This window comes from Melospiza georgiana, chromosome 7 (assembly GCF_028018845.1).
Source record: "Melospiza georgiana isolate bMelGeo1 chromosome 7, bMelGeo1.pri, whole genome shotgun sequence".
NCBI classification, from domain to species: domain Eukaryota; kingdom Metazoa; phylum Chordata; class Aves; order Passeriformes; family Passerellidae; genus Melospiza; species Melospiza georgiana.
Genome location: NC_080436.1, coordinates 39676254 through 39698873, shown reverse-complemented (window position 1 = coordinate 39698873; position 22620 = coordinate 39676254). Strand labels below are relative to the sequence as shown.

Genomic DNA, 22620 nt, shown 5'->3' with positions numbered 1-22620 from the left:
AATCCCGCATTCCCTGGGAGCTCGCTGCTGCTCTGCCTCACCGGATCCATCGTCCTTGTTGATTCTAACTGGAACCTACAAAGAACATCAAATAACATAACATCCTTCATGGACAAAAGCTACACGTATTCCACGCTTGACAACAATCAGACAGGACCTGCCTTATGACCCTCTTCTCCCTGCAGCCCTTTGCGAAAATTGTTCCGCATTTCCGACGGTTAGCAGTTTTTATGTTTTTTTTTTTAACTTTTGCTCCTGGGATGTCAGGACGAATCACCGCCCACCGTCCCCTCAGCCACAGCTGCCCCTCAGCCGCACTCCCCCCTCAATTTGCGCCCTCAGACAGCTTTCATTCCGGTTAATTAAGATTTAATTCCGGTTAATTAAAGGACAACCGGGGACAGCCCGGAGCGACGCCGCGACCCCTCAGCACGGCCGCGACATGGCGGCGCATGACGTCAAGGCGCCGTCCTGACGTCACGAGCACACGCAGCACCCCGTCGGCTCCGCCCCCGCGAGGCCCCCTCGCCGCGGGGCTGCCCCTCGCAGTGCCTGCCCCGCCGCCGCGCTCCCGGGGCCGCCGCCGGCCCCGTTCCCCCCCGGCCCGCCGGGCGGCTCCGCTGTTTCCCCTCCCGGCCGCTCATCCCGGCGGTTCGCGGCGCTGCGGGCGCGGCGCGGGCCGCGCGGGGCGGTCGGGCGCGGCGGGCAGCCCGGCTCTCGGGGCGGCCGAGGCGGGGCGGGCGCGGCGGCGGCGGCGGCTCCGGCCGGGTCAGTCGGTGCGGGGCGAGCGGCGGCGGCACCGGGGGCAGAGATGCCGCTCTTCGCCGCCAACCCCTTCGAGCAGGACGTGGGTGAGCGGCTGCGCCCGGTGCAGGGCAGGCGGGGCGGCCTCCCGTCCCCTGCCTTCTCCTCTTCCTTCTCTTTTCCCGCTTCCTTTTCCTCCTCGTTGTTTTTCTCCTCTTTTCCTCTCCCCGTTCCCCTCCCCGCTCTCCCGATCGGTGTCAGTCTCGGTCCCGTTGGGTGTCAGTGGATGATCCGGAGGAGGATCGAGTGCTCCCATGGCCGGTTCATGGTTGGGCCGGGTGCTGAGGGAGCAGGGCTGGCCTGAGGCGGCGGCAGCCATGGGGAAGGAGCTGGGCAGGCGGCGAGGGCGAGGCTGCTCTGGGTCACAGCCAGCCCTGGGAGCGCTCCGGGCTGGAAATGTCTGGAGAGATGGAAAAGGCCCTGGGAGGTGCTGGGCCAGCGGCTGAACAGGAGCCAGGGGTGCTCAGGTAGGCAAAAGGCCGGTGTGGGACAGGGCAGTGCCCGTCCCTGTGCTGGCACTGCTGGGGCACCGCCAGGGCTGGGGACAGCTCTGGGACAGGAGGGACCCTGAGGGGCTGGAGCGGGGCCAGGGAAGGGAACGGAGCTGGGAACGGCTGCAGAATCCCTGAGGGAGCCGGGCCTGGGCAGGGGCTGCAGAATCCCTGAGGGAGCCGGGCCGGGGCTGCAGAATCCCTGAGGGAGCCGGGCAGGGCTGCAGAATCCCTGAGGGAGCCGGGCAGGGGCTGCAGAATCCCTGAGGGAGCCGGGCAGGGGCTGCAGAATCCCTGAGGGAGCCGGGCAGGGCTGCAGAATCCCTGAGGGAGCCGGGCAGGGCTCACCTGGAGCACAGGAGGATCCCCAGGGATCTTTTCCCTCTCTGGAATTCCCTGCCAGGAGGGCACAGCCGGGGGGAACAGGGACAGGAGCAGAGGGAACGGCCTCAGGCTGGCCCAGGACAGCTCAGGGTGGGCACAGCAGGAATTTCCCCATGGAAAGGGGGCTCAGGGACTGGAGCTGCCCAGGGAGGTTTGCAGTGCCCATCCCTGGAGGTGTCCCAGCAATTCTGGAGGTGGCACTCAGGGCTGGGGACAGGGTGGGCATGGGCACAGCTGGGACTCTGTGACCTTGGAGGGCTTTTCCACCCAAAATAATCCCGGGCTTGCTCCTGTGGCCGTGCTGGGCCCAGGGCACTGCAGCTCAGGGATCCCTGGCTGCTCCTGCCCCATCCTGGCCGGGCTGGCGGCTCTGGCAGGGAGAGGATCCCTCAGTCCCTCCCTCCTCTCCCTCAGCAGCATCAGGGAATGGTTTGTGTCTGTTTTGCTCTGACTCCTCAAGTTTCCCAGCTTTCCCAGCATGGCTGAGGTGTCTCTGTGCTGCTGGGTTTGCAGGCATCCAGGGAATTGTGGAATATCTGCTGCTTTTCCTCCTTTTGTCGAGGATTCCTTCCCAGCAGCTGCCCCAGAGCCTCCCTGGGCACACGGTGGGAGTGTTGGGGTGGCTGTGCAGGGCCAGGAGCTGGGCTGGATCGCCCTCATGGATCTTCTCCGTTCAGGATATTCTGTAATTCAGGGGTTACAAAACCTGCCTGGGCCTGGGCTGAGCACGGTGACTCACTTGTTTTGGTTTGTGTCCTGCCCTGACTTGTGCTGCCTTACACTCGTGCTCAGTGTCACTTCTTTGTTCCACAAGGCCTGTTCTGAGTGGCAGCCCTGACAAAAGCAGTGAAATAAACGAGACACCGGGCTCAGCTTTCCTGGTGGGATCCTAGGAAAGAGAAGAATTCAACATTCCTGGGATTTTTGTCCCTGCCACAATGGGAGAGATTGAGTGCTCTTGTTGCCACACAGTCTCTGGTTTGTTTGTGGTATAAGTTGAGCTGGTTTCTTATTTTATTTATTGTTTTACTTCCAATTTCAGTTCCCTGCTGCAGTGTGCTGTTTGACCACACTCACATTTCACGTGGCTCAAACTGATGTGTTTGTTCATGCGGATTTTTTTTGAACTCTGTAAGATTCTTTAACAAACTTAAATGCCTCAAGGACTGCCAGGCTGCAGAACTTCAAAACTGGGTCTCTGTTTGCTTAAACTTTACTCAGTGTGTTTTTCCTTTAATAATTTAATATTTATAGTTATAATTTTTATTATCACTTATTAAAATTTAGCATGTGCAACACAATAGGAACTTGAATTATTGGGGCTAAATCTTAAAGTCCCTTTCCAGAAAAACTTTGTCATTAGAAGCTTTAAAGAAATCAGTGTTCTGTTGTAAATTCGAGCATGGAAGATATCAGATTATCACATGTGGATGCTCTGGGGAGGTGCTGAGTTTGGAATTTTGGTGCCTTTTGTTGGCTGCAGCAGTGGGGCAGATCCAGCTGCCTCTTCATGCAGAGCTGCTCTTTTCTGGAGCACCTGTGGAGAAAAAGGAACTTCCTTTTCCTACCCAACCCAGCCCTCAAGGGCTTTAATTTCTCTTAGGTTTTATTTCCTTTTTTCCTTTTCTAGTATTTATCTTTATTAGTATTATTGTTTCCCCCAATGTTATTGTTTCCCCCAATGTTATTATTTTCCCAATGTTATTATTTCCCCCAGTGTTATTATTTCCCCCAGTGTTATTATTTCCCCCAATGTTATTATTTTGTCTGGATGTGTTCAGGCTCCACGTGCTCTCACTGTTTGCCCAGCTCTGTCCTCCTCTCCCCTCCCCTCACCCCTGGAGCAGCCTCCTTCCCTCTGGAGTTTGTTTTCCTGCCCTTCTCTCCAGGGCCGTGCAGGGCTCCAGGAGGTGTTTGCTGGAGCTTGGAGAGGTCCTGCAGGGATTGGTGACAGGGGGTGAGGACATCCCCTGGTCCCTGGCTGGTGTGGGAATGATCAGGGGTGATCCTGAGAATTTTCACTCAGTGCAAAGTCTCTTCCTTTTCCCCCCCTTTCCTTTTCCCCCTTTTCCTTTTCCCCCTTTCCCTTTTCCCCCTTTCCCTTTTCCTTTTCCCCTTTTCCCTCCTTTCCCTTTTCCCTCCTTTCCTTTTTCCCCCTTTCCCTTTTCCCCCTTTCCCTTTTTTCCCCCTTTCCCTCAGTTCCCAGCTGCTTTCCTGGAGGAGCTGTGGCAGTGCTTTGGGGCAGAGCTCTCCAATCTTTTCTCCTTCTGGGAGTGGGAGCAGCAAACAATTCCCAGCCCCTTCCCAGCTGCTGCTGTGAGTGCTGTCCCCTCTCCTGGGCTGGCAGTGTTCCTGTGGAACCACACAGCAGCTCAGCTCAGGGAGCTCACCCAGGGAAAATGCCCCTGGAATTCTTTATCAAAGCACCCCAAGCAGCTCATTCTGCTTTTATCATTGTTTCCATGAAAGCCAGCTCAGGTCTAATGTTCCTTCATTAATTGGGGGGCTGCAGAGGACAAGTCATTCCACGTTTTTAAAGGTTATGTTCCCTCTGTGCTGAGAAACTCCTGGAAAATGCATCCTCCCACATGTGCTCCTGCTCTGGCTCAGCATCTGTGAGGGAGTTACCCTTCAGGATTGTTCCTGCACTTAGGGAAGGAGAAGAGCAGCTGCTGCTCAGTTTGTCGTGCTGGCAGGGAGGGAAACTTGCAGATCCCTGAGAGCTTGGGAAGGACAGAGCTGGGGTCCCATGGCTGCTCCCAGCACAGAGGGAATGGGCTCCTTGGGAATGTGCTGGGAGCTGGGAGGGAGCAGCACCGAGTGGGGTGTGCTGGGGCTGAGCTTGGGTTGGGATGGGCATGAGTGGGCCAAGGAGATCAGGGGGACCCTGTGGCTCTGCACAATTCCCTGCCAGGAGGGCACAGCCAGGGGGAACAGGGACAGGAGCAGAGGGAGCGGCCTCAGGCTGGCCCAGGGCAGCTCAGGGTGGGCACAGCAGGAATTTCCCCATGGAAAGGGGGCTCAGGGATTGGAGCTGCCCAGGGAGGTTTGCAGTGCCCATCCCTGGGGGTGTCCCAGGAGTTCTGGAGGTGGCACTCAGGGCTGGGGACAGGGTGGGATGGGCACAGCTGGGAATCTGTGACCTTGGAAGGCTTTTCCACCCAAAATAATTCCATAAAAATTCTCAGGTGAACTCTTGCAGCTGAAGCCTGTGGTCATCAAACCCTCCTGTTGCCACGGGAGAGTTGGGATTATTTCTGCCCTGGCAGGAAAAGCTGGTGTGATTTCCACTCAGGAAATTTCAGTGGATCCTTGGGAAGTACTTCAGGATATCCTTGGGAATCTTTCCACTCCTCAGGGATTGCATATCCAGGGAATCTGCAACTTCCAGAGACTGATTTTCCTTTTTTTTTTTAAAGTATTTAAAATTGCAGGCACTCATTTATTTCCCACATCATCCATGAATTTGTTGTTCGTGCCCTAAAATATTGATGAACTTAGAAAAAAATTTAGCAATGCCATCATTTTTGGGGTTAGTTCTGAAGGTTTGTGGTTTCAAAATAATATGTACTTCCTTGAAGTAAATATTCCAGTCTGTGAGGATTAATTATGGCCAAAATTCTAAATTTCCATGTTTTTTACATCTGTAACAAAAGGAATTTGGGATATTGGAAAAAGATTTCCTTTTTGGAAATCTTTCTGCTGAGCAGCCAAAATAAAATGGAGTTTAGTTGCTTGAAACTTAATCTTGAAGCAGCAAATGCAATCAGATATTGAATTTGCTGTTTATTAACTTGGGATTTAAATAAGCTGGCTAATAAAAACTGAAAAGCACAAATAAATACCATTAAGCCTTATTAATTAATCTATAGAGTGAGTGGGACTAGATGAGCTTTAACGTCCCTTCCAACCCAAATCATTCCATGAAATATTAATTAGGGACACATTTGATTGATAGAATCTGAACTGAAGCACCAAATCACTTAATAAATCTCCTTTTCCTTTCCAGAAAAAGCCACAAATGAGTACAACACCAGTGAGGACTGGGGGCTGATCATGGACATTTGTGACAAGGTTGGAAGCACCCCCAATGGGTAAGCTGCCCTCAGCACTGCAGGGAATTCTGTGCTGGGAGCAGGGAAATGGCCCAGAGAGCTGCAGCCTCCCAAACTCATGGAGCTGGCTGGGAAATGCCTGGGGAGAAATGTTCCAGGAGGGTTTGGAGCACAGCAGTCTGTGTGTGCTGAGCACATTCCAGCTTTTTCCACAGAGTTATCCATATTTAATGATCTGGCACAAATGTGGGCAAGTGGCTGTGCCAGGAGAGAAAGTGAAACAATTTCTGGGCAGGAAAACACCTGGCAAGGACCTGGGGCTTTCATGGTGTTTGTCTGTGCCTGCTTGTCAGGAAAAATGGGAGAGAAAAGGGAAAAACAGGGATCAAAGCACAAATCACTTGGAATCACTTTAGCCTGAGTGGAACTTCAATGGAATTTCAGTGATTCTGTAGTGGCCAGAAATATTTGCTGAGTTTTTGAGTGATAACATCTTTTAAATTTGGAATTAATCTTCAATTTCTAAGATTAATTCTGGAATTAATCTTCGGTTAATTAGAATTTTTAAGCAACTCAGAATTTTCAGCAGTTCTGTTTAACATTAAAATTGGGTTTTTTTGGTTGTTTTGTTTTGATTTTAATTGATTACCTGCCACAAGCATTAACAGCAAATCTGTTCAGTCTGGGAATCTTTAGTCCTGAAGGAAAAAAAAATGTCCTTTGTGTCCTTTATTAAAAATCAAATTTTTTTTTAGTGCCACAAGAGTTTTGTAGAGGGAACTGTTTTAAATCTGGTTTTGGAGGAAGGGATGTTATAAAAAATTCAGTGATTTAAAAAAAAATGCATATGCAGAAATAGAAGTATATAAAATGCATAATTAAATGTAAATATATATATTTGTATAGAAATTAAAATCCCAAATTCTGAATTTTAAATGCCACTGCTGCTGGCATATTTTTAATTCAATTTTGTGTCATTTTCTTCCTTTCTGCCCTTGAGAATAATGAAGATTTTTGCCTACCCTAAATAAAAATACAACTTAACATAACTGAGTTGACTTTGCTGAATGGTTTGTACATGAAATAAAATGAAAATATTAGGACTAAAAATGTATTTTTCTGGCACAGAGGCTTTTCTGTGCTTTGCTAAAACAGCAGCTCAAGTATCTGGCAGTGATACTATTTTTTAAATGCTGCATCAGCTTTTTTTTTTCCAGGATTTCATGTTTTTAAATGTTCCAAATACGAGTGTTAATGAAGCTTTGATGTGCCTGAGCTCTTGCCAGCCATTAATGCTCATTTCAAGTGTGCAAACCCCTCAGCAGCAGCATTTAAAAAGCTCTTTATTATTCTTTATTATTCTTTATTATTCTTTATTATTCTTTATTATTCTTTATTATTCTCCTCTCACCTCAGATTGTGCTGAAACAAATGATGGCAACCTTTGTGTCCTCAGGCTGAGGGAAAGGGGACCCAGGAGCTGGGAATGAATGAATTCCATGAAATACCCATTTACTGGATCCTCTCCTTTTGTGGGACATTCCCTTCCCTGTCTGCCCCAGCCTTGCCATTGCTTCCCTTCCTGGCTGGCTGCAGCTTTGGCAATGGATGTGGAATGCCAGGGATAAGGGGAATTTCTGCCACTCCAGCTCCCAGCTGAGGACAGACAGACAGACAGACAGACAGACTGCTCAGGGGGCAAATCTGCCCAGCCCTGAGAGGCTCAGTTTGGTGACGTTTTCATTCAGCAGGCTCAGGTGTGGTGGCATTTTTGTTCCTTAAGCTCAGCTTTGGTGACATTTTTGCTCAGTAGTTTCAGGTTTGGTGGCATTTTGGTTCATTAGGCTCAGCTTTGGTGACATTTTTGCTCAGTAGGCTCAGCTTTGGTGACATTTTCACCCAATCAGCTCAGCTTTGGTGCCATTTTCACTCAATAATCTCAGTTTTGGTGCCATTTTCACTCAATAATTTCAGTTTTGGTGCCATTTTCACCCAATAATCTCAGTTTTGGTGCCATTTTCACTCAATAATCTCAGTTTTGGTGCCATTTTCACTCACTAAGCTCAGTTTTGGTGCCATTTTCACTCACTAAGCTCAGCTTTGGTGCCATTTTCACCCAATAATCTCAGCTTTGGTGCCATTTTCACCCAATAATCTCAGTTTTGGTGCCATTTTCACTCAATAATCTCAGTTTTGGAGCCATTTTCACCCAATAATCTCAGCTTTGGTGCCATTTTCACCCAATAATCTCAGTTTTGGTGCCATTTTCACCCTATAATCTCAGCTTTGGTGCCATTTTGGTTCAGTTCTGGTGGAGTTTGGGCTCATTCCTTGCACAGCTCCTGTGCCTCCCATTTCTCCAGAATTTCTTGCTCCTTTGCAGAGCCAAGGATTGCCTTAAAGCCATCATGAAGAGGATGAATCACAAAGTTCCCCACGTGGCTCTGCAGGCTCTCACAGTGAGTAAATCCCAAATTCCCCCCAAAACCTCATGGCATGCAGCAATTAAATATTTACTGAGCAATTCATTAACACCTTGATTAACCTCAGTAAATCAGGGTCTGTGCTGGATTTACCTTTCATTTTAGATTATTTGCACCCTTTTTTTTTATTTGCATTTTTCTTTCTTATTTTGGATTATTTGCACTCTTATTTATTTGCACTTTTCTAATTTTGGATTATTTGTAGTATTTTTTAATTAGCACATTTTTTTTTCTTATTTTGGAATATTTGCAGCCTTTTTTTTTAAATTTACACTTTTTTCCCTTATTTTGGATTATTTGCACTTTTTTTAATTGCAGTTTCTTTTCCTTTTTTTTGGTTTATTTGTACTCTTTATTTTTCACTTTTTTCCTTATTTTGGATTATTTGCACCCTTTTTTATTTTCACTTTTTGAAATTACGGATTATTGGATTATATATATATTATATAAAATTTGATTTAATTGCAGGTTTTTTTCCTTTTTTTGTTTATTTGCACTCTTTATTTTTCACTTTTTTCCTGATTTTGGATTATTTGCAGTCCTTTTTATTTGCACTTTTTTCTTTAGTTTGGTTTATTTGGACTCTTTTTTATTTGCAGTTTATTATTATTTGCACTGTTTTTAAAATTGTACTTTTTTCCCTTATTTTGGAATATTTGCACTCTTTTTTAAATTTGCCATTTTTTCCTTATTTTGTATTACTTACATTCTTTTTTTAAATTTGCATCTTTTTATCTTATTCTGGATTATTTGCACTATTTTTTAAAATTTCCACCTTTTTTTCTTATTTTGGATTATTTGCACCCTTTTTTATTTTCACTTTTTGAAATTTTGGATTCTTTGCACTCTTTTTTTTTTTTTGCATTTTCCCCCTTATTTTTGGTTATTTGCACTCTTCTTTTTATTTGCACTATTTATATTTTGGATTATTTGTACTTTTTTCCCTGCATTTTCCCAATTGTGTTTCTGCTGTCAGCTTTTAGGAGCCTGTGTGTCAAACTGTGGGAAGATTTTCCACTTGGAGGTTTGCTCCAGGGATTTTGCCACTGAAGCTCGAGCTATAATAAACAAGGTAATTGTTTATGAACCTCAATTTCCTGGGGAAAGATTATTTTGGTAATTTCTCCAAATTAATGTTGTAGTTAATGCACATTTTCTGTGTTTTCACTGAAATTTGTGTCATTTTTACTGTGAAAAAATAATCTGTTAAAGAGCTGACAGCTGATAATCCTTCACACTTTTACAAAATTACATGAGCAATTTTAATTAAAATCTGTGTTCCTAAGCCCCATTAATGTGATCATGATAAGTGCAGTTTTTCTTGAGGAGAGTTTTTATTGGGCTTGAAGGAAATTCCTGGGCTGAAGTGAAAGGGAAAATTATGAGGAAGTGAAATACATTTGTATAAGGGAAAGGATGAAGTTACAGACAATCCTTTTTAGTTTTTTAGAGATTCTGGGAATGTTGAATGAGAAAATAACCAGGAAAAGGAGACTGAAATGGTTGTGGTCAAGCAGCTGCTGGGCTCTAAATGTGGCTGTAAGAATTGAGTAAGCAGGAGCAGCTTTTCCCTAATTACTGCTCCACTTGGAGACAAACCTGGTTAATGGGTTAAAAAGGAGTTTTCAGATCCCTGCAATCATCAGAGGCTGAGCAAAGCAATTAAGGAAAGTAATAAAATTGCTGGGAAGCAAAATGAGTTCACAGCTCTTGTGTTTCTGGCTTTTGTGGGAAAATAGGTCTGCAAGTGCTGCCTGTGTTCCCATTAGGCAGGGTGCATCCTGGGGCTCACACTGACCTTCAGCAACCAGGGATGGGCAGGGGTCCCAGCCAGGGATGGGCAGGGATCCCAGCCAGGGGTGGGCAGGAGTGCTGGGATCCCAGCCAGGGGTGGGCAGGAGTGATGGGATCCCAGCCAGGGGTGGGCAGGAGTGATGGGATCCCACCCAGGGATGGGCAGGAGTGATGGGATCCCTCCCAGGGGTGGGCAGGAGTGATGGGATCCCTCCCAGGGGTGGGCAGGAGTGATGGGATCCCACCCAGGGATGGGCAGGAATGCAGGGATCCCAGCCAGGGATGGGCAGGGGTCCCACCCAGGGGTGGGCAGGAATGTTGGGATCCCAGCCAGGGATGGGCAGGAGTGATGGGATCCCACCCAGGGGTGGGCAGGAGTGCTGGGATCCCACCCAGGGATGTGCTGGAACCCTGGGATCCCACCCAGGGGTGGGCAGGAGTGCTGGGATCCCTCCCAGGGATGGGCAGGAGTGCTGGGATCCCTCCCAGGGATGGGCAGGAGTGCTGGGATCCCACCAGGGATGGGCAGGAGTGATGGGATCCCACCCAGGGATGGGCAGAGGACCCTGAGATCCCACCCAGGGGTGGGCAGGAGTGGTGGGATCCCAGCCAGGAGTGGGCAGGAGTGGTGGGATCCCAGCCAGGAGTGGGCAGGAGTGGTGGGATCCCACCCAGGGGTGGGCAGGAGTGCTGGGATCCCTCCCAGGGATGGGCAGGAGTGATGGGATCCCAGCCAGGGGTGGGCAGGAGTGCTGGGATCCCACCCAGGGATGGGCAGAGGATCCTGAGATCCCACCCAGGGGTGGGCAGGAGTGCTGGGATCCCACCCAGGGGTGGGCAGGGACCCTGGGATCCCACCCAGGGATGTGCTGGAACCCTGGGGTCCGTCCCAGGGATGGGTTCTGGAGCACAAGTTCTGTGTTCTTGGGAAATACTGACCCTTTATCCCCAGCTCTGCCCCCTTGGAGGAATAATGAATAAAATTGGGCTTTTCTCCTCTTTTCCATGAGAAAATGAGTTTAGCCAAGTGTGACAAACATCTTTGTGCTGCTCCTGAGCCCAGCAAAGTTTCTGGTTAAAAAGGCAGGTTGGAGCCTGGCACCTGGCAGTGCCCTCCCTGCTCAGCCCATGCTGGGATCTGATTCCTTGGGGTGGGAATCTTGTCCCAGTGCCAGGATCTGGGGGTGCCACAGAAATTTCAGGCAGAGCATAAATTGATCTTGGTTTGCCCCCACTCCAAGCAAATCATCTTCTTTTACCAGCTCAGCTCCAGTTTGGGAATAAAAACTGTCCCCATGGATTGTCCCCATGGATAATTCCTTTTTGTGGGAGAAGCTGCTTCAAGGAGACACAGATCAGGGGTTTGTGAGGGTCTCTCAGCTGGGACAAAGCTGTCCTGACATCTGAGGAGAAACTGCAGAGGCCAGAAAAGGTGGATGGGAGGGAAAGATTCCTTGGAGGAGTTCTTGTAGGAAAAGATTTCTTGGAGGAGTTCTTGTAGGGAAAGATTTCTTGAAGGAGTTCTTGTAGGAAAAGATTTCTTGGAGGATTTCTTGTAGGGAAAGATTTCTTGGAGGATTTCTTAGAGGGAAAGATTTATTGGAGGGAAGGATTTCTTGTAGGGAAAGACTTCTTGTAGGATTTCTTGTAGGGAAGGTGTTCTTGGAGGAGTTCTTGGAAGATTTCTTCTAGGGAGAGGTTTCATGGAGGATTTCTTGGAGGAGTTCTTGTAGGGGAAGACAGTGGCTTATACCAGACCAGTTGTTGTGGCTGGGAAGTGGAAAACAACACACTTGAGAAGGAATGAAGAGAAAATTGAGGTTAAATGGAGGGTGAGTAACACAGAGAGGCAGAAATTTGGGATAAGTGTGGTAGGCAGCTTGAATTTCTCCAGAATTGGTGCTCCAGGAGCTCAGCATGTTCTCTGGAATATCAGATCAGGGTATAAAAGGTCAGGTATTCTACACTCTGCTCCCCAAATCTTCTCAAGCTACACAATTATTAATAATTAAGCATATTTATAGTAAAATGTGTTTGGTAACAATTTTGGTAACGGCTCCTCCTGTTTATTTTGAGGCTCAAAAATCCCTTTTTATCCAATTTTGTTCTTCCAGGCTCACCCAAAAGTGAGTGAAAAGCTAAAAACCCTCATGGTGGAGTGGTCAGAAGAATTCCAGAAAGACCCACAATGCAGTTTAATATCTGCAACCATCAAATCCCTGAAGGAAGAGGGGGTCACCTTCCCTGCAGCAGGGTCCCAGGTGAGAGCTGCTGTGGGACAGGGATGGTCCCAGGCTCTGGTGTCCTTTCCCAAATCCCCTTTTCCTGTTTGTCCCAGGAGTTGGCCTGGGTTTGGAGTGCTTTATTTTTCACTTCTGGTGGTTTGTTGTGCCCAATCTGACAGCAGAAATGCCAGGTGGTTTTTTCCTGACTTCTTGATACTTCTAAATATTTCCACATTATTCAGTCCTGAAAATTGAAACTACAATTTCTATTACAATTTACTCACACAAAGTTTACTTCCCTCTGTATGAAACACAGAGGGTTTTTTAACTTTTACAAACACTGTGAGTTTTTTAACTTTTACAATCCCTCCTCCCTCCACAAAGATGTTTTCACTTCTAAATCTGATCTATGTGTAAAACATATGGCAGGAACATGGCAGAGTTGGGCACTGGCACCCAATTCCAGTTCCTGGTGGGAATGAAAACTCCAGGGATGATTTCACTGTGCTGCTGGGGAGAATTGTAGGATTTCAGTCAGCAGCTCCCAACTGCAGCATCTTGTCTCTTGAAGGGAGCATAAAAGTGGAAAGAATCATTTAAGTGAGTAGTCTCACTGTAATAAATATGACTAAAATAATTATGTCAATAAAATCAGTTATTTCAATTAAATCTCAGTATTTCTTTTACTTTTTTTTTTCCTGCTGAAAACAGAAACAAGCCTGAAGAGTGGTGACTTTTATTTCTGAGATCACCTGGATTCCATAATTCACCTGATCAGGAACAACTCAGTGCTAATTTTTAAAAATACCAAACTATGGAGATGTCATTGTCATTTGTCCCTCTGTTGTCCCACCTTTGCAGGCCTCCACCAGTGCTGCTAAGAATGGCTCCTCATCCAGTAAATCCAAAGAAGATGAGGATATAGCTAAAGGTGAGTTGCTGTCTCAGCCTTGGGTTGGACTCCAGAAGTTTGGTTAAAAAGCAGAAATGGGAATTTGGGCTCTTTCCTGCTGCACAGGATTGAAATCAATGCCACAGTGGGTTGGGAATTGTGGCATTCCAGGTGTTTCCCTCATCCATGGGGATGTGGGCTAAGGCACATTCCTCCCCATCACACAGCATTTTAAATGTTAGCTTCCAGTCCTACAGCAGCAGACACAGACCTTGTTTAAATAAACCAATAAATCCTGGTTTTGTTAAATCAAACAAGCAAACTGCTTTGTCTGCAGGGGTAAACCCCTCAAACCTGTTCTCTTCATCTCTGCAGCCATTGAATTGTCTTTGCAAGAGCAGAAGCAGCAGCAGCTGGAGACCAAATCCTTGTACCCACCTGCAGAAATGGCACAGAACCCCCAGAGCCTGAGGAAGGTGCGAGCTCTGTATGACTTTGAAGCTGTGGAGGACAATGAGCTCACCTTTAAAAGTGGAGAAATTATTTTTGTTTTGGATGACAGGTACAATACACTCAGGTGGAGCTGACTTTGTTCCACCACTCTTGTTTCTCTCAGGGTAGCACATTTTTCCTCTGATGCTTTTTCCCCCTCACAGAAATGTCATTGTCACTCTGCCCTGCCTCACATCCCTTTCTCTTCCTTTTATCTTCCCAAATTCCTTGTTTCTGACCTCAAATCTTTTTTAGTGCAGGGAGAACCTCAAGTATTTCATCCAATTTGTAGTTTGGAAGATAAATCTTAGTTGGTTGTCTGACATAAGAAAATGCACTGGCATCACATTCCATCTGCTTCCAGCAGCTGTTAAACCTCTGGCTAGCAAGAATCAGATTTGCCAAGAATAAAACTGATTTAAAATAGCTAAAACAATGATTGTTGTTAACACCTCTAGGGATATTACAATTTTAAAGGGCTGGCAAGTAATCAATATAAAGATTTGATGGATTGTGTTCAATTTTCAGTGATCCCCTGACTCCTCTTCCTCCCTTCCCTCCCCTGTGCCCCAGCCCCTGTTTGGCTTTGTGCTTAATCCCTGCCAAGTTCTCTCTTAGATATCACAGGGTTTTGGTAAAAAACCCACCAAATATGTCTGTGTACCTCAGATTTTCAGTAAAAACCCCAAATGTGTCTCTGGCTGTTTTCCCCCTGAGCTGTGTAACCCTTTTTATTTCCCCAGCGATGCCAACTGGTGGAAGGGGGAGAACCACAGGGGAGTGGGGCTGTTCCCATCCAATTTTGTCACCTCTGACTTGTCTGTGGAGCCCGAGGCAGGTGAGTTACCTGCTGAAGTGATGGATGGATCCTTGCACAGGCAGCTCAGTGCTGCAATCCTAATTAGCCCAGCAGCAAAACAATCTCCTCTATCAGCCCCAGGAAAGAATTCAGAGACACCCTGCCCTTGTTTCAAACAATCAAGCACAGATATTCCAGAACTCCCCTTAATTTCTGTCTCTGTTTCTCTTTGAAGTTATTACCATGTTCTGTGACAGAAATTTGGTTCGATTCACCATAATTCCTTGTCAGCAACATATTTACAAATCCAGCAAATTGCCATTTCAAATGTCACAGTGTCTTTTCACACAGAAAAATAACAAGGAGCAAATGTTTGTTTGAAGTTATCACAGCAACAGAGAGAAAAGAAACTCATCTCTGTTCTTCCAGCAGCTGTGGATAAAATCTCTGTTCCTGAGGACACTGCAGAAGAAATTAAGAAAGCAGAACCTGAGCCAGTTTATATTGATGAGGTATGAAGCCACTTTAAAATAAAATATTGCTGGGCTTTTACATTCCTTCAGTGCTGAATGCTGGCAGATGATTCTTTTTCTATAAAGAACTTTTATTTGAATGTTAAACCAATCTTGGCATGGCTGGGAAATCAGAGTTCTTCATCTTGGCTTCCCTTTCAGGATAAGATGGATAAAACACTGCAGGTACTTCAGAGCATAGATCCCACAGATTTAAAGCTTGATTCCCCAGATCTTCTCAACTCAGAAGGTACTTGCAGCACTAAATGAGCTCTTTTTTATGACTTCTTCTCACAATTACCTTTTGTGGATTGAGCTGGGAGTTCTTTGTGTTTATTTTAAGCTTAGGGGAGCTGTGCTCTGTACTAACAGTGCTGGAGAACACTTATTTCACCGTGGGAGTGTGGGGCTCTGGGGATAATTTGAATTTTTTTAATAGTTCCAAGCCAGCTCCACGTTTAGCAGAGTCATTTGCATAACTCCCAGCTCTGTAAAATGCCTGAGCTTTGCAAGATGCATCTACCAGTCCCAACCCTGAAATAAATAAGAAAATAATTTTACAGTAGTTGGATAAAATATTTCTGGCTGCATTTAAACATTTAATTGTGCAAGACATCAACTGCCTCAACACTTTGTCTTCACAGATATCTGCCAGCAGATGGGTCCAATGATAGATGAAAAACTAGAAGAGATAGATAGGTGAGCACAATTTATTCACTCATTTCCTTCAAATTGGGCAGGTTTAATGAGATTTCCTTGGTACTTTCATCTCCTGAGCTAGAAAACCTTGCAAGAAAAACATAACAACTTTATTTTTTAATGCTGAAATATCAAGTTCTGAGTGTGTGCACTGAGATTTGACTGCTGCTCTCCCAAAATTCCCTGCACAGGTCATGGGTGCTTTTTTACTTTGGCATTTTGTGCCTGTAGCCTTGTCCAGGCTGTCCAGAGGTTGGAATTTTCAGCCTGTTGGTGATTATTCCAGGTTTTCCTCACCTCTCCCTCCTCAGGTTTGGCTGCCCAGTGCCTGAAGGGGCTGATCAGGAAAATGGAGAGGGACTGGGGACAAGGGATGGAGGGACAGGAGCCAGGGAATGGCTCCCAGTGCCAGAGGGCAGGCATGGATGGGACACTGGGAACTGGGAATTCCTGCCTGGGCTGGGATTGCCAGAGCAGCTGGGGCTGCCCCTGGATCCCTGGCAGTGCCCAAGGCCAGGCTGGAGCAGCTGGGACAGTGGGAGGTGTCCCTGCCATGCCAGGGTGGCACTGGATGGGCCTTAAGCTCCTTCCCACCCAAACCATTCTGGAATTTTGGGATTCAGCTGAAATTTGGGACACTGGGAGGTGCCCATGGCAGAAGGTTAGAATGAAATCTTGTAAGATCCCTTCCATCCCAAACCATTCCATGATTCTGTGACTCCTGGGGATATTTGAGGGTGAAAGAACAGGGAATTCCACCTGGGAGTTGCTGGTTTGGTGCCACCAGTGATTGTGCAGCTCTTGGATTTTCCTTCCAGTCACACAACAGCAATTTTTCAATATTAATGGGTTAAAAATGACCTTTTACCTTTCAGAGGCTTATTTCTCTTGCACATTTCATGCAGCACTGGTCTTTCCTCCCCATGCAAGATGTCCCAGCAGCTCAGTGCCCTCTCCATTTGTTTTGGAACAGGAAACATTCCGAGTTATCCGAGCTGAACGTGAAGGTTCTGGAAGCTCTGGAGCTCTACAACAAACTGATGAATGAGAGCCCCATGTACTCAGCCTACTCCAAACTCCAGCACCCTGCACAATTCCCACCCACCTCCTCTGGGGTCTCTGTGCAGGTCAGTGTCCCTGGGATCTGGAAATTCCCTGCTGCTTATCCCTGCTTTAAAAAAACCACAGCAAAAACCAAAGGGAGCCCACGAGCAGTCTGACATTGCCTTTGCAAGAAATTGGGATTTATGCACTGGAACAGAAGGTTTTGCTTGGCCACTGTTGAGAATTCCAGCAGATCCCTTCCATAATTCATTCCTTGCAGTTGGGATTGGGTGTTGCAGCAGCCTGGTGGGTATTCTTGCTGTGAGTCATGTCAATCTCCAAGTAAAATGTTCCCTTCTTATCTCATGGTGGGGATGGGAGGGAACTGGGCTATCAGTCTATTAATCCCAAGTGTATTTTTTGCTAAATATAGAAACACTCTGCTTTTAGCTCCTTTTGCCCTTAGAAAAATGAACATTTTGTATCAGTTCTAAACATGTGGTATTTGTGCTCCAAACTGTTTTACACTGTCCCTAATGATGGCTTAAGGAATAAACATGGAGGGGAAGGAGAGATTTTCAAAAAGCACAGAATGAGGGTTTTTACTTGAAATGAATTTTACTTTCATGTTAATTGTTCAGTGGGAAAAGAATAGTTGCCATGGCAACTGCTAGATCTGAAAATATGTCAGTTAAAAGTAATTCCGTGTCCTTAACTCCAGTAACGATGGAAAATTCATTATATTTGGAGGTTACAAAGTAATTTAAGCCAACAGGCAGCTGGAGTTTGCTGTTTCCTCCCAAGACTGGTGCCTAGAAATGCAGGATAATGCTGGGCTTTATTTGGGACAAACCTGTTTATCCCAAATGCAGCCCCCAGCAGCAGCTCCAGCCCGTGCCACCTGGATTTGGAGGGAATCTTGCATTATTTAAACCAGAATTGGCAGAAAGTGCAGGTTTGGCTTCCAGCTGTAGAATATTCTGGTGGGTTCACTCCAAAGCTTGCTGAGCACCAAATCTGCTGGCTTTGCTTTGCTTTGCAGTCGTATCCTGTGCAGCCTCCCAGTGGGAATTACATGATCCAGGGGGTGTCCATGTCCCCAGGGTACGGCCTGGCCCCCGAGCAGGTGGCCCAGGTGAGGTCCCTGCCCCAGAGCATCAACTCTGCAGCCACTCAGCCACCTCCAGCTGCTTATTTAAGGTATGGGCCCAGCAATTTCTTCTTCCTGGGGGGAATTCTGCCACTTTGCATGTTTTTGTGGCATTTACATTTAGTGACACGTCATTTTTGAGAGGAAAATACCGATTTTAGTAAACCAGGGAGCAATGACAGCATTATTCTGGGTGAAACTGATCCTGCACAAGGAGATTTCCCAGGAAGGTTGAAAAGGAACTTCTGATCTTGGCTTTAAGCACTCAGCACCAAAGATTGAAAATTAAATAGTAGGAGTAAGTTAAAGAGTAAGTTGAAGAGCAAGAGTAAGTTGAAAAGGAAAAGTTACATAGTAGAATTATTGAGATGCTGGAAGAATTTTGAGGGTGAAAATGTTTCTTAGTGCAAAAGCCATAAAAAACTGCCATGTTAGAGGCATGAAAGGTATGGAATTCCTGGGAAACTGTTTATTAACATGGAGGAGTGACTGGAGGGAAAGTGCAAGGCCAGAGCTGATTGAAGTTGAGAGCGTGTATGTCAAAAACTGTATTTTTGCAGCCGGCAAAACATGAAATTGCTTCCAAAGTGACCTTTTTGGTCAAATGTACATATTTTGGGGGCTCCCAGCTCGTTTTGGGGGTGCCCTTGGTGCTGAGGTGTCCCTGGGCTGTCCCTGTGAGCGTGGTTGGTGTTGTGTCCCCGCAGCCCCGGCCCCGAGCCCGCGCTGCCGCAGCCCTTCCCGAGTGGCACCGCCGCCTTCCCCCAGCACCAGATGGGCGTGGACATGGCAGCGTTCCAGAGCAACCAGGGAGCAGCTTACCCCGTGGCACTGCCTGCTCACTCCCTGCTCCAGCAGCAGCCCAGTTTCCATCAGCAGCCCCTGCTGTGAACAGCCGGGATGGAGGAGTTCCGAGCTCGGCGGTCTTTGGGAGTCCCTGCCGTGGATATCCAAGTCCATCTTCCTCTCAAATAGCCCAGCTCGCTGTGTTAGGGTGGTGCAGAGTAAAAATAGGCACCAGCTCTGATGGTTATTTGCATTTTTGCATCCTGAACTAGATTAGGGGATGGTTTAAAATAATTCCCCGTTCCTCCGAGTCCCTTTTTTTTCCTCTTTCCCTGCGCTTTCAGGAAACGTCACTTGTGAATCTTTGAAAGATTGTCCCAAAATAATTCTCTTTGCAATGTGTTTCTGGAAGCTTGAGGATGCTGAGATGCTGTTGCTTTGCCTCCTCTGGTGTCTTCTGTGATCCTTGTGTCCCAGTGGCTTTAGGGAACCTCTGCACTCCGGAGTCCCCTTCCTGAAGGACGCTCTGCGCAATCCGAGGGGTCCCTGGCTCCAGCTGCAAGAGGAAACTCTGCCCTCAGGACCACAGCCCTGTGGAAATAGGAGGAAAAGAGGGGTTTAACAGTGTTTTGGAAATCACAGAGGATTGCTGTGTTTTTCTTGAGGAAAAGAAGTTTTCCTCACATTCCCCGGTGTCTTGGCAGAGGTGGCACTGCCAGCACGAGGCTCCTGGGCAAGGGCAGGCAGGGGATGCTCCAGGTGGATCCAAGGGGCTGAGCCAGGAACTCACAGGATCTCTCTTCAGTTTTCCTTTCTGGATGGATGTAGAAGTGAAGGAGCGTTGGGATTCCTTGTGGGAAAGGAGGGGCTGGAGAGTGTTTGAAGCTGCTGAAGCCTCTGAGGGTCTGTTCCCTTTGCAGGGGGAGCTGAGTGGGACAGGAACCCTCCTGATGGGACCGGGGGGTTCTGCCTCCCTTGGATTTCCTCTCTCTGCCCCTGTGTCCATGTCTCAGCCAGCCCTGAGCCCAGAGCAGCTCTGCACCACTGGGAAGGGGGGTTTGAGGCCATCCCACGTGCTGGGCGTGGGATTGGGCTCCTGTGCACAGGAAATCCAGAGCCTTTCCCTGCAGCAGGGATTGCCTCGGAGCTGGGGAGAAAAGGAATCCAAGAATTTCTTCCCTGATGCACTTTTTGAAGGGTGGGGTTTGTCCAAGGGAGCACATGAGCTGGATTATCCTTTGGGAATGTGGGAATTCCTTCTTTTTCTTGTTTCAACTGCTGAACAAAAAAATCACTTCATCCTCCTGTTTACCTCCTCACTGGAGCATGGTCACATTTATCCTGCTTTTAACCACCTCTGCTGAGGGATAATCCTTGGTTTGGGGAAATAATGGAAGCAAATTACTGATAAAAACATCCCCATTAAATGCAGGAAGCTCCCAGATGTCTGAATAAGCATTTTTGATGTATAAACTTCATCCCAGACTGGAACTCCCAGGCTGCTGAGTGACCAAACCCACCCTTCACTCAGCACCTCCTTTATTTAATTATTTGCTATCTTGACCTTATATTTGCAGCCTCGTGCTCATGCAAAAAGTGCTCTTTAAATCACTTTTTATTGAAATGTGTGCAATTGGAAGGAGGATTTTGTCTTTCCTTTGGACATTAATTTGTCTTGATCCTTGCCCTGGAAGTAGCTCAGTACAAATAACTCACGTGGCAATACTGAAGTGTTCTGATAACTTGTTCCTTGTGTCTTCTGAGGAAATGAGTTTATTTCAATGCTGCTGTTCCAAATTCTTATTGTTTGGAGCTTTTATTTGTCAGAGTTTACTTTGTTCCAAGTTGGTTTGGGGTAGAACTAGACCTTGCTCTCGTTGCTATCAATTCTCCATGTTTGTTAGGAAATTTAAATTGGTGTTTTTTTGGATTCTGAGCTTTGGGCCAAGAGAAATCTTCAATTGAGCCAGCCAGATGTGATTTGATGATGTTAATTGTTAAGTATAAATAATGTATATACTCATTTGTCTGAGATTTTCTACACAGCTCCACACATGCCTGAACTTTTATAAAAGCAGGATTTGTCCTTCTGTCACCTCTTCTACTCCTAACTCTGTGATATGCAACTTGTAGATAGTGTAAAATAATTTAATTATTATTAAACCAGTGTATTTAGAGGGGGTTGGTGTTTCTCTTCATACTTCTAGACATGATCATATTTATTTTTAAGGCCTGATTGTAACTGAACATGCTGCCAAAGGATTTCTCTAACTCCAGATTTCTACCTTAGGTTTCTACCTGCTGTTTTCTATCAGGAATTCAGGGTGGAGAACTCCTGCTTTTTCATACAAACCCTTAACATAGGAACCTTTCTAAGGAGACTTTCCACGTGGTATATTTGTTTCATGGGTGTTAAGTGTCACTGTGAGATCCATTTCCTTTGGTGTGAGCTGGGGACCTGTTGTGTCTGTTCAGTTTGTCACCCCAGAGTGCTCTGAGGGCTTGTGCTCTGTCACCTGATGTCAGCCACGCTTTGTCTCTCCAATTGGCTCCAGAAATAATGGTAAAAATCAGATTATTCAAACCTTCCACGTGCTCTTGTGTGTTCTTTGTGCTGCAGGGTTTGGTGGGGATGGCCTGGGCTTGTGGGACTCTGTGGCCTCTCTCAGGGGTCATTTCCTGACATCAAGATGATTTTCTTCCCTTGTTTTCATCTGTGCATCTTTTCTAAGAGCTCCCTGTGCAGGCACTGCCCCTCTTGCACTGAGAGTGTCTGTGGGATGAGCAACGTTTGTTCACCAACACACCCTGGAGAATTCCCTGCTCAGAGAGGAAGAGCTGAGTCCGTGGTCCTGCCTGAGAATTCTGGCTCATCCCAGAAAATAAGGAATCCCTGGGCTTTTATCCTGCTGCTGAGGTTGTGCATGGACACCAGAAACACCTGAGAATTCTGGCTGATGCCAAAAACGAGGGTGACTCCCTGGGCTTTAGCCCTGCTGGGAGGCTGTGCATGGACACCAGAAACACCTGAAAATTTCTGGCTCATCCTAAACAATCAGGGTGCATCCCTGGGCTTTCATCCTGCTGCTGAGGCTGTGTGGGGACACCACAAATGCCTGCAAAGAGCCCCAAAAATTGTCATTTACACATCAGTCACTGGTTTTCATCCTTTTTTTTTACAGCCCTTCTCACCCCAGTGTGTTGATTTAGGGTCACTTCAGGCTGGAAGTCAACCTTTAAAAAGCCAGATCATATCCTGAATTACTGGGAAATACTGGCTTGTTTTCCCTTCTGAATCCATGGTGTCTCTGGAGAGAATATTTCCCTGGGAAATCAGCCACCTCACGGTTAATGTTTCAACAGAAATGCCTTCCTAGGACCAATTCAGTGATGAAACTGAATGTAAAAATAATCTCATTTAGACCACAGCCTGAGTGACCCACATTCACCTCGGCCACAGAAACCAGGCTGCTCCTTTCAGCCAAGGATGGAAGGATTTGGTGTCTGGAGTGAGGCAGGAGGAAACTGGCTGTGCTCGTGTGAGCGAGGGTGTGCACAATCCTGCTCTGCCCATCCCAGTGTGAGCAAGGGTGTGCACAATCCTGCTCTGCCCATCCCAGTGTCAGTGAGTGAGGGTGTGCACAATCCTGCCCATCCCAGTGTCAGTGAGCAAGGGTGTGCACAATCCTGCCCATCCCAGTGTGAGGGTGTGCACAATCCTGCCCATCCCAGTGTCAGTGAGGGTGTGCACAATCCTGCTCTGCCCATCCCAGTGTCAGTGAGGGTGTGCACAATCCTGCCCATCCCAGTGTCAGTGAGTGAGGGTGTGCACAATCCTGCTCTGCCCATCCCAGTGTCAGTGAGGGTGTGCACAATCCTGCTCTGCCCATCCCAGTGTGAGTGAGGGTGTGCACAATCCTGCTCTGCCCATCCCAGTGTCAGTGAGGGTGTGCACAATCCTGCCCATCCCAGTGTCAGTGAGTGAGGGTGTGCACAATCCTGCTCTGCCC

At 47.1% G+C, this 22620-nt stretch overlaps 1 protein-coding gene across 3 annotated transcripts; it reads left to right on the top strand.

The window, feature by feature from the left end:
- Positions 1–757: 757 nt before the first annotated feature.
- On the top strand, positions 758–21198 carry STAM2 (signal transducing adaptor molecule 2). 3 transcript variants are annotated; one of them, XM_058028286.1, is made up of 14 exons: positions 758–851; positions 5689–5773; positions 8118–8193; positions 9194–9289; positions 12126–12272; positions 13098–13167; positions 13504–13690; positions 14364–14458; positions 14852–14931; positions 15094–15181; positions 15576–15630; positions 16604–16757; positions 17717–17874; positions 18532–21198. In XM_058028286.1, exons 1-14 carry the CDS (start codon positions 812–814, stop codon positions 18713–18715), a joined length of 1515 nt encoding a protein of 504 aa, XP_057884269.1. In that variant the 5' UTR covers positions 758–811; the 3' UTR covers positions 18716–21198. The 3 variants fall into 3 exon arrangements, with proteins under 3 accessions (XP_057884269.1, XP_057884268.1, XP_057884270.1); XM_058028285.1 differs by having other exon boundaries at positions 14849–14931; XM_058028287.1 differs by lacking the exon at positions 758–851 and having other exon boundaries at positions 5699–5753; positions 14849–14931.
- Positions 21199–22620: the final 1422 nt, after the last annotated feature.

What these genes read in the sequence shown, in the direction of transcription:
- STAM2 (XM_058028285.1), top strand. Translation starts at nt 812, where the DNA reads ATGCCGCTCTTCGCCGCCAACCCCTTCGAGCAGGACGTGG. An exon ending in GTCTGTGGAGCCCGAGGCAG is followed by an intron (nt 14,459 to 14,848) that starts GTGAGTTACCTG and finishes CTGTTCTTCCAG; the next exon opens with CAGCTGTGGATAAAATCTCT. An exon ending in AGCCAGTTTATATTGATGAG is followed by an intron (nt 14,932 to 15,093) that starts GTATGAAGCCAC and finishes CTTCCCTTTCAG; the next exon opens with GATAAGATGGATAAAACACT.